General features: G+C 46.3%; 1 protein-coding gene across 1 annotated transcript; it reads left to right on the forward strand.

Moving 5' to 3' along the window:
- The first annotated feature begins 147 nt into the window (after positions 1-147).
- POFUT1 (protein O-fucosyltransferase 1) lies at positions 148-12,746 on the forward strand. Its single transcript, XM_066624956.1, has 7 exons — positions 148-265; positions 1,650-1,771; positions 2,861-3,043; positions 3,328-3,440; positions 5,786-5,978; positions 7,408-7,650; positions 9,536-12,746. Exons 1-7 carry the CDS (start codon positions 148-150, stop codon positions 9,722-9,724), a joined length of 1,161 nt encoding a protein of 386 aa, XP_066481053.1. The 3' UTR covers positions 9,725-12,746.
- Positions 12,747-13,194: the final 448 nt, after the last annotated feature.

The raw sequence follows: 13,194 nt of genomic DNA on the forward strand, positions 1-13,194 counted from the left end.
GCGCCACATCCGGCCCAGGCCGGAAGTCCCCCTCGGAAAGCCTGATGGCGGCGGACCCGGACCCGCCCTCCTGGGTGTGCGCATGCGCCTCCGCGGCGGTGGGCGTGTCCGCGAGGCGAGGGGGCGTGGCCTTCGCGGCTCCTCGGCATGGCGGGTCCTGTGAGGTTTGCTTGGTTACCTCTCCTCCTCCTTGGCCCCCTCCTCGCGGGGGGCAGCGACGGCGACTGGGACGCGGCTGGGTACCTGCTGTACTGCCCCTGCATGGGTGGGTGAGCGGCAGGCCTTCCCCGCCCCCCGAGCCCCCATGTGGGCCCCTCTGTGGGCCTTGGCTGGCTGGGGGGCTCCAGGCTGGGGGGGGGGTCACACTGCTGGGAACCCCCTGGTCTCCCCCTGCAGCCCCCTTACCTGAGACCCCCAGGTGGGCCCCCCAGCAGAGGTGTGACTGGGGTGGAGCCTGAGGGGCACCTGCCGTGGGCCCTAGGCGGGGGGGCACAGCATACAATGAGGCACTTTCAGCTTCGTGCCCCCAGGGCGGTGACATCACAATGCCCAGGGCAGTGACGTCACAGTCACATGACATGGTGATATCATAGTGTGACATGATGATGTCACTTGTGGGTTCTCCCTGGAGGAGGGCTGGTTGCATGACATGGTGATGTCACAATGTCACATGACACGGTGACGCCACTTGCGGGTTCTCCCTGGAGGAGGGGCTGGCGGCTTCACGCTCCCCTTTTGGGAGAAGGAATGGGAGGGAGCGTGAAGCCGCCAGCCCCTCCTCTGGGGAGAACCCGCAAGTGGCGTCACTGTGTCATGTGACATTGTGACATCACTGCCCCAAGCACTGGGGCTTCTGCTCACGCCTCTGCTGCCTGGTCCGACAGGCCCGGTAGAGGTCTGCAGGTAGACTTGGACTCACACCGGAGGCAGTGAACAAAGGCAAAGCAGTAGGGCTGGGTCTGGTCCGTGCTTGGGTGGGTGGGAGACTGCGTGGGAACCCCAGAGGCATAGCTGCTTGCTATGAGTTTCCTGATGGAAAAAAGGTGGAATGGAAGTGTAATACTGTATTATGCTTCCATTGCTGCTCTCCAGATCCTATCCAGATCCACTGTCGCTCTACTGCATGAGTAATAATTACTGTATTAGTAATACAGCATAGCAAAAATGGGTCTGGATAGGCTCTGCATAATAGTGTAATACAGTATAGCAGCTGGAGCTAGTGGTAGCCATTTCAGTTCTGCTGGAGTCCTGCGCGCCACCAGGTTTAGGATTGGGCTGTCCATTATTTGTGTCATATAAACGTTTCCTAATCTGCTTGTCTGGAGAGAATTCTTGCCATAGGTGACTAGTTGCTTAGAAACCAGTTTTCTGCTATTTTGTTTAGAATCTTTCCTATTTCTTAGCTTTAATCGTAAAATAAATATGCGATCCTATGGAAATGGCATTCTGAAAGCTTACCATAGGTGGGAATACTTTCAGAACCAAGTGTTCATGAATTTCTGCCTTATGCTTCAGCTTGGAGAGTGACTAAATGGAAGGAAGGTTTGCAGAATTTTCAGCCTGGCAACTTCATTATGAAGTAGCTCGAGGTTTTGGGTTGTGCCCCAACCTGGCAACTGAGAAACTGTACTTTTATGTTCTATTTCAAGGGAGATTTGGGAATCAGGCAGACCATTTTCTTGGCTCCTTGGCGTTCGCTAAGATGGTGAATCGGACTTTGGCCGTGCCCCCCTGGATTGAGTACCGGTACCACAGACCACCCTACACCAATGTGAGTAGTTCTTGATTTGTGTGCTTTCAGAGTGCTAAGGATATTTGCAGCTTTCCTGCACTGGTGGTCCAACTATTGGACTTTAAACATACAAGTTGTGTGTCTGCTAGTGTTTGGGTACTACCTCTGGAACCTCTCTAACCCTTAATGAACCTATCCCGGATCTAAAAGCACTACTGGTCATTATTGTAACCTGGTGACCCACACACAGATCTGAGAGCCTGTCGGGTCTGCAGATCTGATTGACTGAGATGAGATTACTGCAATATGTTGTATGTGGGGCCCCCTTTGAACCCTAGTTGGAAACTGGTTTCTGCAAAATATGACTGCTTAATTAAAAATTGTTTTTTGATGTATGTCTGCAGATTTTTTTCCTCAAAAATGGAAAGTAGGATACAACTCCTTGAACTGAGAGAGGGAGGGAGGAAGGAAATAAAATGGTACCTTCTATCTTTTGAGTCAGAAGTCTGTTTTTATTTGGATGGTGTGGAGTAACTTATAAGAACATAAGAACAGCCCCACTGGATCAGGCCATAGGCCCATCTAGTCCAGCTTCCTGTATCTCACAGCGGCCCACCTAATGCCCCAGGGAACACACCAGATAACAAGAGACCTCATCCTGGTGCCCTCCCTTGCATCTGGCATTCTGACATAACCCATTTCTAAAATCAGGAGGTTGCGCATACACTTCATGGCTTGTACCCCATAATGGATTTTTCCTCCAGAAACTTGTCCAATCCCCTTTTAAAGGCGTCTAGGCTAGACGCCAGCACCACATCCTGTGGCAAGGAGTTCCACAGACCGACCACACGCTGAGTAAAGAAATATTTTCTTTTGTCTGTCCTAACCTGCCCAACACTCAATTTTAGTGGATGTCCCCTGGTTCTGGTATTATGTGAGAGTGTAAAGAGCATCTCCCTATCCACTCTGTCCATCCCCTGCATAATTTTGTATGTCTCAATCATGTCCCCCCTCAGGCTGAAGAGGCCCAAACGCCGTAGCCTTTCCTCATAACTCTTATTGGATGATTGTGTGTTCAGTTAATTGGCATGGAAATATGACTCGACTTCTGTTTTGTTTCCATTATAGCTGCACGTTCCCTACAAAGAATATTTCAAGCTGGCACCTCTGTTGGAGTATCACCGAGTCATCACCTTGGAGGAGTTCATAGAGACGTTGGCACCCATCCATTGGCCTCCTGGCCAGAGAGTGGCCTACTGCTTTGAAGCAGCAGCTCAGAGGAGTGCTGACAAAAGGACCTGCCCTATGAAGGTAAGAGCACGGCTTGGTATAACTGTGGCCTGGTGTCAACTCACAACTCAAATGGTGCTGCCATTCCCTTAGATAGCTCACTTACACCGATAAAACACGGATACATTTCAGGCACTTGTTTTATGCCCATCTTTCACACTCTGTGCCTAGAACATCTGTGGTGAGCACACAGGTTTCGGGGGAGCAGGTGGAACTTTTTGCTTCCCTACACATTCATTTGCTCCTCTGGCCTGCCTCACCCTGTGTCTACTGCAGTGAATGAGTAGCTGTCTTTGCCTTTGCAGGATGGAAACCCTTTTGGGCCCTTTTGGGATCAGTTTGCCATGGATTTCGATAGGTCGGAGCTGTTTGGAGGCATCTCCTTCAGCGCCTCTTACAAGGACCAGTGGATCCAAAGGTAGCAAGTGCCACTTGGGGGACAGCATTGGGAGAGGGGCACGGGTAAGCGCCAGGATAACTGCTTTATGGCCAGCTTTTCAAAGGATCTTGAACAAAGGGACAAATGTTTGCTTTTTCCATTGAGGATGGGGGGGGAAGCAATTGACTTAAACTCAGCTTGCCCAGCAGGGTAAAGAATTTTAGTTGAACAATCATCTGCTTGATTGATCATATTGCCCACATAATATTACTAGTACTTTTCAGTGCAGTTAGACAAACTGGGACGTTAGAATGAAAAACTGGCTCAATAATAATAAAACTGTTCTCAATCTCTTTTCTTATAGCATCCTGTTTTAAAAGTTAAGAGAAAAAAGAGGAGCTCTTTAGATTGGAGAAGAGGCAGAGCAAAGAGGGGGAAAATTGGAGTGGGAGAAGATATGTAGGCAGATTAGTTGGACTTCCCAAGGGAAGCCAGAGGAAGAATATGATGGTTTTGAGGTGTAGGGAAGGAGAAAAGAGGGGAGACGCCCAAAGAGATCATAGGGAGTAAAGAAGCAGGTACAAATGGTTTGGATCACAGCGAAGGGCTGCAGCTGGGGATGGGCCTCTGCAGCCTGAACTGAGGGTTCAGTTCAAGGCAAGGGGTGAGCCTAAGAAGAGGCCAGGAAAGCACTTCACCTGCATGAAATGGGAAAGCTGGATTCCTCCCATGAACAAACTCTCTTGACTGATGTCACAGGCCCTAGAGAATCTGCTCCGTCGGTGAAGGGAGTTTGTTTGGTAAAGGAGACCAGAGGCTGATCTGGGACCTCTGGAGGAAGGTCCAAAAGCAGGAAAAAAGGCCTTGCACCACAGCACACACCAACAAAGAAGAGTTACAGACAATCACTGAGCGTGCACTGGGTCCTTTACAAAGCTGTGTCAGGAATCAAGGTTACCTGTGAAGAAGGGAAGCTGTTTGTGGCAAGGGTGTACTGGTCAGGGGCCGACCACTTGAACCGAAGAGAGGTCTCAGTGACAGAAGGAGGCTGTGGAGCAATCCTGTAACATGCAAGGGAGACAGTAGCCTTTTAATCCACAACAATCCCAGGGGAGGCAGGACTCAGGGACAAGTGTAGACTCCTGCCCCAAAGAGCTTTCCTTCACAGGTAACCTTGACTCTAAAACCAAGGATCTTTTATAAGTTGTTGCACCATAGAATCCGACTGGATTTTTAGGTGGAGTAACTCAATCAGGACATCCTCTGTTTGTTAGCAGGGACCCCGATGGGTTCTGCCTTTTTCCATCACCCATTTGAGGGTGGATGGATGTTGGATCATTTCTTAAATTGAGTTTCATCACAAGGTTGGTTAGGACTGAGGGAGGTGTGAAATTTTGCCTTTGTTTTTCAAAAAGCCTTTTTTTCCCTGATCAGGGTCCAGGGAAGTTGGTAGTGCCATAAACAATTAAACCTGATGTTCTAGCAGGATTTAGAGCTGGAAAACTTTATTTCCATTTTTGGAAGTGTGAAAGCTGCGTTAACATTTAAGCAGTAAACAGGCTCCATCTAAATCTAGAACACTGTATTCCAAAGATCAGAAGGAGTAGGAGGGGTCACTTCATGGTTTCATTGCAAGTTCAGAAGTGTGGCCATCTTGGTTTGAGGATCTGGGTTTTTTTCTCCTTTGTTCCTTCAGCAACTTGTTTTTAATATAAAGTGACATTAAGATAAAGTCTTTTAGAAAGAACTTCCTCGGAATAAAAGTAGCCCAGCATTGGAACATGCATCCTGGGTATATTAGAGCTTCTCCTTCCATGAAGTTTTTTTTCCAAAAACAAGAGAGAGCTGCACAAGCATCCCTTTGGAATGCTTTGGGTCCATTATGTTCCGTTTCAATGCAAGAGGTTTTTTTTTGGGGGGGGGGGGTGTTCTAAAAAGAGTGATTTGGCTATGCAGTGGGCATGATCTCTATCATTATCTTACGGAGACTGTCAATGGGTCAGTTACAAAGCTGGTAACAATCTAAGGGCTCCAGCACTTGCAGCAGAGCATCTTCCTGGATAGTTCCTTCTCCATTTCTAGGTGCTTTGCAGGTGACGCTTTAGACTTGTTTTGCAAGTTGAGTGGATCACACTGAGTTTTGTGCTGCTGTGGTGTAACTTTTATTATTTTGGTGTGTAAGTTGTTCCTGCTGTTGGCTCTGCTCCTTTTAACTGTATGGCTAGCTGGACATCTGTGGTACTGGACAGATGTTATACTTCCCATGCTGTGGAATTCTCTCCTGTGCTTTGCTCAGACAGTGAGTCCAGTATACCCTGTCTTTTGCCTAAATGGCTAGAAATATGCACTACTTACTTTTGACTTGTCTTTTGTTCTCTCTCTAGGTTTCCACCTTCTGAACACCCTGTTTTGGCCTTTCCGGGTGCACCAGCACAGTTTCCAGTACTGGAGGAGTATCGGCCTCTGCATCGGTACATGGTATGGTCTGATGAGATAGTGGACAAGGGAGAGGCTTCTATTAATTCCTTCCTGGTCAGACCCTACGTGGGAATCCATCTGCGAGTGGGCTCAGATTGGGTATGGCTCTTGCACAGGTTTCTGAGGGTACAATGCATGTGGTCAGTGTTACAACTAGTTTTTAATTTATTTAGGAATGTAAATTCTTCCTTCTTAGCAATGTGTCACAGCAGTCCACAGTTAAAATAATAATAACTGTTGCTCCCAAACACTTCAAAATAAATACCTAGTTTTAAAGAGGAGAATAAAAAAGAAACTTCAGAATGTAATTAGATGCTATTAAAAGCATGAGAGAAGAGGATCGGCCTCAGCTGTTGCCTAAGTAATAGCAGAGAGGACACCAGCAAATATGCCCGGGGGAGGGAGTTGCACAGTTTAGGTGCCACCACTGAGAAGGCTGCCTCTCTGTCAGCCACCTGCCTAATTTCCAAGGACAGGGCACCCAGAGGAGGGTAGGTTCTGATGAGCAGGTTCACATGGAGAAAAGGCCATCTTTCAGATTCTCCAGTCCTAAGTCCTTTAGAGCAGGGGTGTAAAACACAATGCCTGTGGGCCAGATACAGCCCACGGAAGCTCTTTATCCATCCTCATTATAACTGGGCTCTCCCAGCTCCACCATCAGCTGCTGTCATCCACTGAGCTGCAAAGTGCTGTAGCCGCAAAAGTGGCACTGCTAAAAGGGTGGTGCTAGGATAATCCTACTATCATATAGGGCAATTTCTCAGTGCTGCTTTTGCTGAGATGTTACTGCTGAAAGGGCAGCTTGCCTGATAGTTGGGTTCTCCAAGCAACACCACTTCTGGGAAGCCGAAGGGGGCCTTGGAAGGTGAGGAACAGTATAAGGGAAGAAAGAAACCAAGAAGGGTGAGAAAGGGAGAAGCTGTTGAGGCACTGGGAGAGCCCACTTATGCAGGCTGCCCTTTTAGCAGCACTGCTTCTGCTGAGGCGTCACTTTGCAGAGCGCCTCTCAGCTGCTGTGACACAAGTGATGCCTCAGCAGAAGCAGCACCGCTGAAAGGGCGGCCCATGTGATAATTGGGCTTTCCCATAGCTTGCTAATACAATCAAGATTGTATATTTTCTGTCATTTGCAGCTAATGAGTTCCTAAGTAAGAAAAAATCTGCTTTTTTCTGATCTTCATCTCCTTAGTGACATCGGTTTCTACTTAATGACATCACTTCTGGCCCTCAGCAGCATCATGAATGCTGTTTGGCCCACTGTATGAAATGAGTTTGACACCCCTGCTTTAGAGCTTTAATAATCAAGAGGCCTGCCTTGACTTGAAGCCAGAAACAAAGTGATAGTTTGATTGGTGGCTTCTGCCTCCACAGGAATGAAACAGAGGTCTTCAGAGCAAGTCTTCAGAAATGAGAAAACACCTGAAGCTAAATATTAGCAATGTCTTCCTGTTAGTCAGCTGTCCTGCTCTTTCCTTCTCCACTACTGGTATGTTGCTCCACATATACACAATATTTTATCTCCTGTTAGAAAAATGCATGCAACATGTTGAAGGATGGGACAGCCGGCTCCCACTTGATGGCTTCACCACAGTGCGTTGGCTATGATCGGAACACTGCTGCTCCCCTCACCATGGACATGTGCTTGCCAGGTCTGAAGGAGATCAAGCGAGCCCTCAAGCTCTGGGTGAAGAAGGTGGATGCTAAAGCCGTGTACATTGCCAGCGATTCAGAACCCTATATCAAAGAAATTCAGGACCTTTTCAAAGGAAAGGTACTTCAGTCTTTGTTTGGGACAACTTTAGAAGCATCATTGCTTCTCATATTTGTTACGCATGTGATTTGTTTGCTGTTTAGTTGCTGGACTGTGCAGTGGGGTGCGGGGTAGGCAGAATTCAATAAAAATTGTGCTGGTATTCATATTACCATGCCAAGAGAGAGCAACAGGAATGTGGTCAATTCTTAATTATCCAAGGATTATTTCCTTCCTTATAGTATGCTTCAACTCCTTGAATATAATATGAACTAAGAGACCGTTAGCTTAGATTGAACAACATGGCCTTATTTGTAAGATCATCATAGTACATACAGAGAAGTTCGTACAGTTGTATTTTTATTTAGACCACATACTACTGTATTATTTGTGTGAAGGGCAACCCAATCCTGAGCTGCCTGGCATCCAGGGCTGCAGCAGCACCAAAATGGCTACTGCTGCATCTTATGGATCCTGGGCAGCTGGCAGTGACTCTGAACGTCTCCCCCAGGAGAAGGGGACATTTGTCCCCTTCTCTTGGGTAAGATAAGAAGCCCTGCAATGGGGCCACTTGACTCTGCGCCAACTATTTAGCTGGGGCAGAGTAAAGCAGCTCTGTGTTGGGCCAGGAGGCCCGAAGCAGGCTATGGATGTGGCAGAGCAGAGCTCTGCTGGTCCCACTTCCCTCCCGCCCCACTCTGTTCCCCCACCCTAACTTACCCGTCCACTGCCTGGCGCTTTCCCGGAGCTCCGAGTGGCAGTCATCACTCCTCCACCCGGCACTGGCTCAGCACAGGCTTGCACTGAGTCAGCTCCCATGTTGAGGCAGCAGTAAGCATCGCAACGTACTTTACGGCGCGTTTGCAGTGCTCAGCGCCAGTGCTGGACCGGTACTGATCATTCTGGATTGGGCCCCTGAGTAAAGCAAATAGTCAACTTGAAAGCCTTTCTGAGGCTCATCATTTCAACTCATTTGAGCCAGAGCTTTTTTTAGCAACTGATTTTGTTCCGCATCAAACATTTATACAGAATAACACGTGTGCGTTTTAGTTTGGTCAGTCAATGTCTTTAAAAGAAGTATCCATATTGCTCTGAATAAAATTATGGCAAATGTGAGCAGCAGCAGTGACAGTTCATACCCCTTGCCTGTGATCAGTCTGACCAAATAAAATTACAGGGAACAGTGCTGGTGTCTAGGCCTCTAAAACATTGACGCAAGCAGATAGCTGAAGAGGAGGTTAACTGAACTTCTTCTGCACTCACATACATCTGTCTTGAATGTGCCTGGGGAGGGGAAAGGAGAAGGATTGCTATGCTTACAGATGTTCCGTGTCACTCAGAAGTTCCAGACAAGGCACTGTTGTTCAGTGCTGATACTTGAGTCATAGTCTGCGGCACATGGAGATGCCAGCCACTGCCACTATCTGTCAGTAGCATAGAGTGTGGGCAGTCCACCCAGTGAGCAGTTCTTGCAGGATATGGTACCTGTGTTGAGCATTTGCAGTGGTTTGCCAGATGAGATAATTACTAGCCCTGTATAGAAAGTCTGACTGAGAAATCTGCTGGTGATGCATGCTTTCCCTTTCCTCCTTGAGATCCTTTGGTCAGAGTACACAGTACAGCTGCATTAGAATGCAGAGATAGTGTCCTAATTCAGAAGTCTTAAGGTTAGAAGATGTGACTGTCAATGACGCCGAGTCAACAAGAAGAGCTACATTATCACATTCCTCCAACTTAGATGAGGTTTGAAAGAGAAAGTAGGAACTTTAAGAAACTAAGATAATGGTGAAACCTGTTGGACCAGGTTCAGATGGTGGTTGAGGTGGGTAGGTCAACTTCACACCTGAATATTATGTGTGTTGTCATTTCTGCTCCATGACTTCAAATTACTGCTTTCTCTTTTCAGATAAAAGTGGTCTATTTGCAGCCTGAAGTAGCCCAGATAGATTTGTACATCCTTGGCCAGTCTGACCATTTCATTGGAAACTGTGTCTCTTCCTTTACTGCTTTTGTGAAACGAGAGCGTGATGTGCATGGGAGGCCGTCCTCCTTTTTTGGGATGGACCATCCACCCAGTCTGAGAGATGAACTGTAGTCTTCAGCAGATCGAAAACTGTGTTAGATCCAGCATTTGATACACAACTAAGATGAATGCCAGATCCTGCTGGCAGAAAGCATTGTGTGTGTCTGGCTAGACCTGGTGTTAAATTCTGCAGCTACATCCTGGAGCCAGTTCTGCATATTACTAGAATGTGGTCTGAAAGGAAAAGGAGAGTGAACTCCCTTTTCCTGTTTCTGCACTGCCTGTCTTCTCCTGGAATTGATTTGTACCTGTTGGTGCTGCCTCAATGTACAGTATTCTCACAAGACAGCATGCTCTGTGACCAGGAGTGGAAAGAACTAGAAGCCTCATTCCAGATTGTGCAACAGATGGACATTTACCTCCTGTGCTCCAGTTAGCAAAATGGATTGAATCTTTGCTGGAAAGGCTCAGAGAATGAATTTTCTATTGTGTGATATATTTTGGGACTTGTAGAGGGGGCTAGTTGTAATAACCCTGGTACCTTCTAGGTCAGCAGTACTGGACCCAGGCAGCAGGACTGCTGAATACATACTTATTTTTAACCTTTCATATTATGTTAGATCTTTTGAAGCAATTTTATATTTTACAGAAATGGCGGTCTAAACACTGTACACAGTATTTCATACGGTGATGTTACTTGAGAGGTGCAGCCAAGAATCAATCTCATTCTATTTGTCTAGGTTGTAGACAAATTGTATTTGTCTAGGTTTTCAGGGCCAGCAATAATCCAACCATTTAACATATCTGGGTGGGAAGACCATGGTTGTGTCAAAGAATTAAAATCCATGTTGTTAAAAAGGTCCAATGTTTCATTCTGTAACTTTTTCAGAACTTTGTCAGGGAACGAGCCTAGATAACATTGCTAGAGAGGAGAAGTTCAATGATCTGAACCTTGCTGGAGAAGGGGTCCCCAGTTTTCTCAGATTGACCTCTCAGTAGAATAATTACAGCATCCCTCAGCATACAGTTCTGCCGGAGGTACCATAAGCTCCTCAGCAGTACCAGAGTTGTGTCAGAGACTCATTGACCAGCTTGATGGGGTGTGGATCAATGCCTCCCTAAGTATGGCACTGCCCAGCCCTGGAATAACTACAGCATCCAAAGAAAGCTTCGGTAAAAGAAAACTTTTAATTTACTCAGTTAGCTAATCTCTAATATTTGAGTGAATGCCAGAGTTCATTGACCTTTGAATCACCTTTAATTACCTGAGATGGATACAAAAATTGATTTAAAAAAAAAAGGCTGACGTTTCATAGAACCTCTGCTTATCAGCTATCAGTAGTAAATGAGCTGTGGATTAGCTGGAGGCTGATAGGAACACAAAGGGAAAGAGCAGAGACATGCTTAATAATGATTGTCTGGGGAACTCTCATAGTTGCGTGAAGGTGATATTATATTCCGTTTACAACCGATTACAGGTTTATCTGTTGCTGAAAGTTTCTATCACAGTGAAGTACGAGAAGGCTAGTCCCAGACACAAAACAAAAAAATGCCAAACTTTGAACTTTAATTTCATTTTGAGGTGGTGGATGAATGTGCAAAATACAGTGGTGCAAAGCCCCCTAAAACATCATTATAATTCCATGGTAGAAAAAATCTTAATTTTTTTAAAGTTCCGTCTTGGAACAGTAAAAATGTATCAAAAATTGTTCCTAATTGATATACATCAATTAATGTTGCATTCACATATCAGTGGGAATAAATTTAATCAGCAACGAAGTGATAAATAGAAGCCTGTTAGTAGGCTTTCAAATTCTGGGCACAAGAAGTTGTGTTGAAATTAAAGATGCTGTGTGCTAGGTACTAGAATATTTTGTCCATGTTGATCATGACATGTGGGAGAAAATACTGTACCAATCTCTGTTTCATTGTAGCTTTCATCTCTGTTTCATTGTCAGTAAGTGTAAAGTCATGCACATTGGGGCAAAAAATCAAAACTTTAGATATAGGCTGATGGGTTCTGAGCTGTCTGTGACAGATCAGGAGAGAGATCTTGGGGTGGTGGTGGACAGGTCGATGAAAGTGTCGACCCAATGTGCGGCGGCAGTGAAGAAGGCCAATTCTATGCTTGAGATCGTTAGGAAGGGTATTGAGAACAAAACAGCTAATATTATAATGCCGTTGTACAAATCTATGGTAAGGCCACACCTGGAGTATTGTGTCCAGTTCTGGTCGCCGCATCTCAAAAAAGACATAGTGGAAAAGGAAAAGGTGCAAAAGAGAGCGACTAAGATGATTATGGGGCTGGGGCACCTTCCTTATGAGGAAAGGTTATGGCGTTTGGGCCTCTTCAGCCTAAAAAAGAGACGCCTGAGGGGGGACATGATTGAGACATACAAAATTATGCAGGGGATGGACAGAGTGGATAGGGAGATGCTCTTTACACTCACATAACACCAGAACCAGGGGACATCCACTAAAATTGAGTGTTGGGAGAGTTAGAACAGACAAAAGAAAATATTTCTTTACTCAGCGTGTGGTTGGTCTGTGGAACTCCTTGCCACAGGATGTGGTGATGGCGTCTAGCCTGGACGCCTTTAAAAGGGGATTGGACAAGTTTATGGAGGAAAAATCCATTACGGGGTACAAGCCATGATGTGTATGCGCATCTTCCTGATTTTAGAAATGGGTTATGTCAGAATGCCAGATGCAAGGGAGGGCACCAGGATGAGGTCTCTTGTTATCTGGTGTACTCTCTGGGGCATTTGGTGGGCCGCTGTGAGATACAGGAAACTGGACTAGATGGGCCTATGGCCTGATCCAGTGGGGCTGTTCTTATGTTCTTATGTAGCTGATGTAGTTAATAAACATGTGTGTGCCTTTAATGGTGTAGTGCTTGCAGGGGCCCAGCTACCTCCATGTCAGAAGACAGGTGTAGACTGGGCCTTTGGGTTTGCTGAAAACTGGAATGCGGCTCCCAAGCTGCACTTATGACTGATCTATTTATATGACTGGCTCAGGACAACCAGGATGTCTGTGGGCTATGCATGATATATCAGAAGCCATATTTAATTTTTTTAAACATAAAAATGTACAGTGAATAATTTTATATCTTTTTAACAATAAAACACTAGTCTTTCTCTTGATTGGTTCTGGTATCTTAATATGCTTTGCTTAGGTTTGGCTGTTGCCAGTGGATGCAGGTAGGCATGGCCTTGATCTCGAGATCCCCTGGCAGAAGCCAGGTCAACCTCGCATTTGAATGCCAAGTAGACCAAGCTTCCACTTCGAGATTCCCCACAGATGAGGCCAGATCTACCCAGTATTTGAAGGGACAGGCATATTGTTACCTCCTTACGGTGTGCACTCAGGGTGGACTGCCTCCCCATCCCACCTGTGGTACTGGCTGTTGCTTTGTCTACCTGGTGAAATCGGATTGTGATTACATTTTTTAACGTGGGGGGCGGGGGAGGTAGAAGGAACCAATAGGTATTCCCAATGAGAATCTTGATAGCTGGTCAGTCTAACACAGGGGTGTCCAA

Source organism: Tiliqua scincoides, chromosome 4 (genome assembly GCF_035046505.1).
Source record: "Tiliqua scincoides isolate rTilSci1 chromosome 4, rTilSci1.hap2, whole genome shotgun sequence".
Lineage (NCBI taxonomy): Eukaryota > Metazoa > Chordata > Lepidosauria > Squamata > Scincidae > Tiliqua > Tiliqua scincoides.

Bases quoted from the DNA above. Each gene is read 5' to 3' on its own strand.
- POFUT1 (XM_066624956.1), top strand. From the start codon at position 148: ATGGCGGGTCCTGTGAGGTTTGCTTGGTTACCTCTCCTCCTCCTTGGC. The intron at 266-1,649 runs GTGGGTGAGCGG...TTCTATTTCAAG, and splicing joins GCTGTACTGCCCCTGCATGG to GGAGATTTGGGAATCAGGCA. The intron at 5,979-7,407 runs GTATGGCTCTTG...ATCTCCTGTTAG, and splicing joins TGCGAGTGGGCTCAGATTGG to AAAAATGCATGCAACATGTT.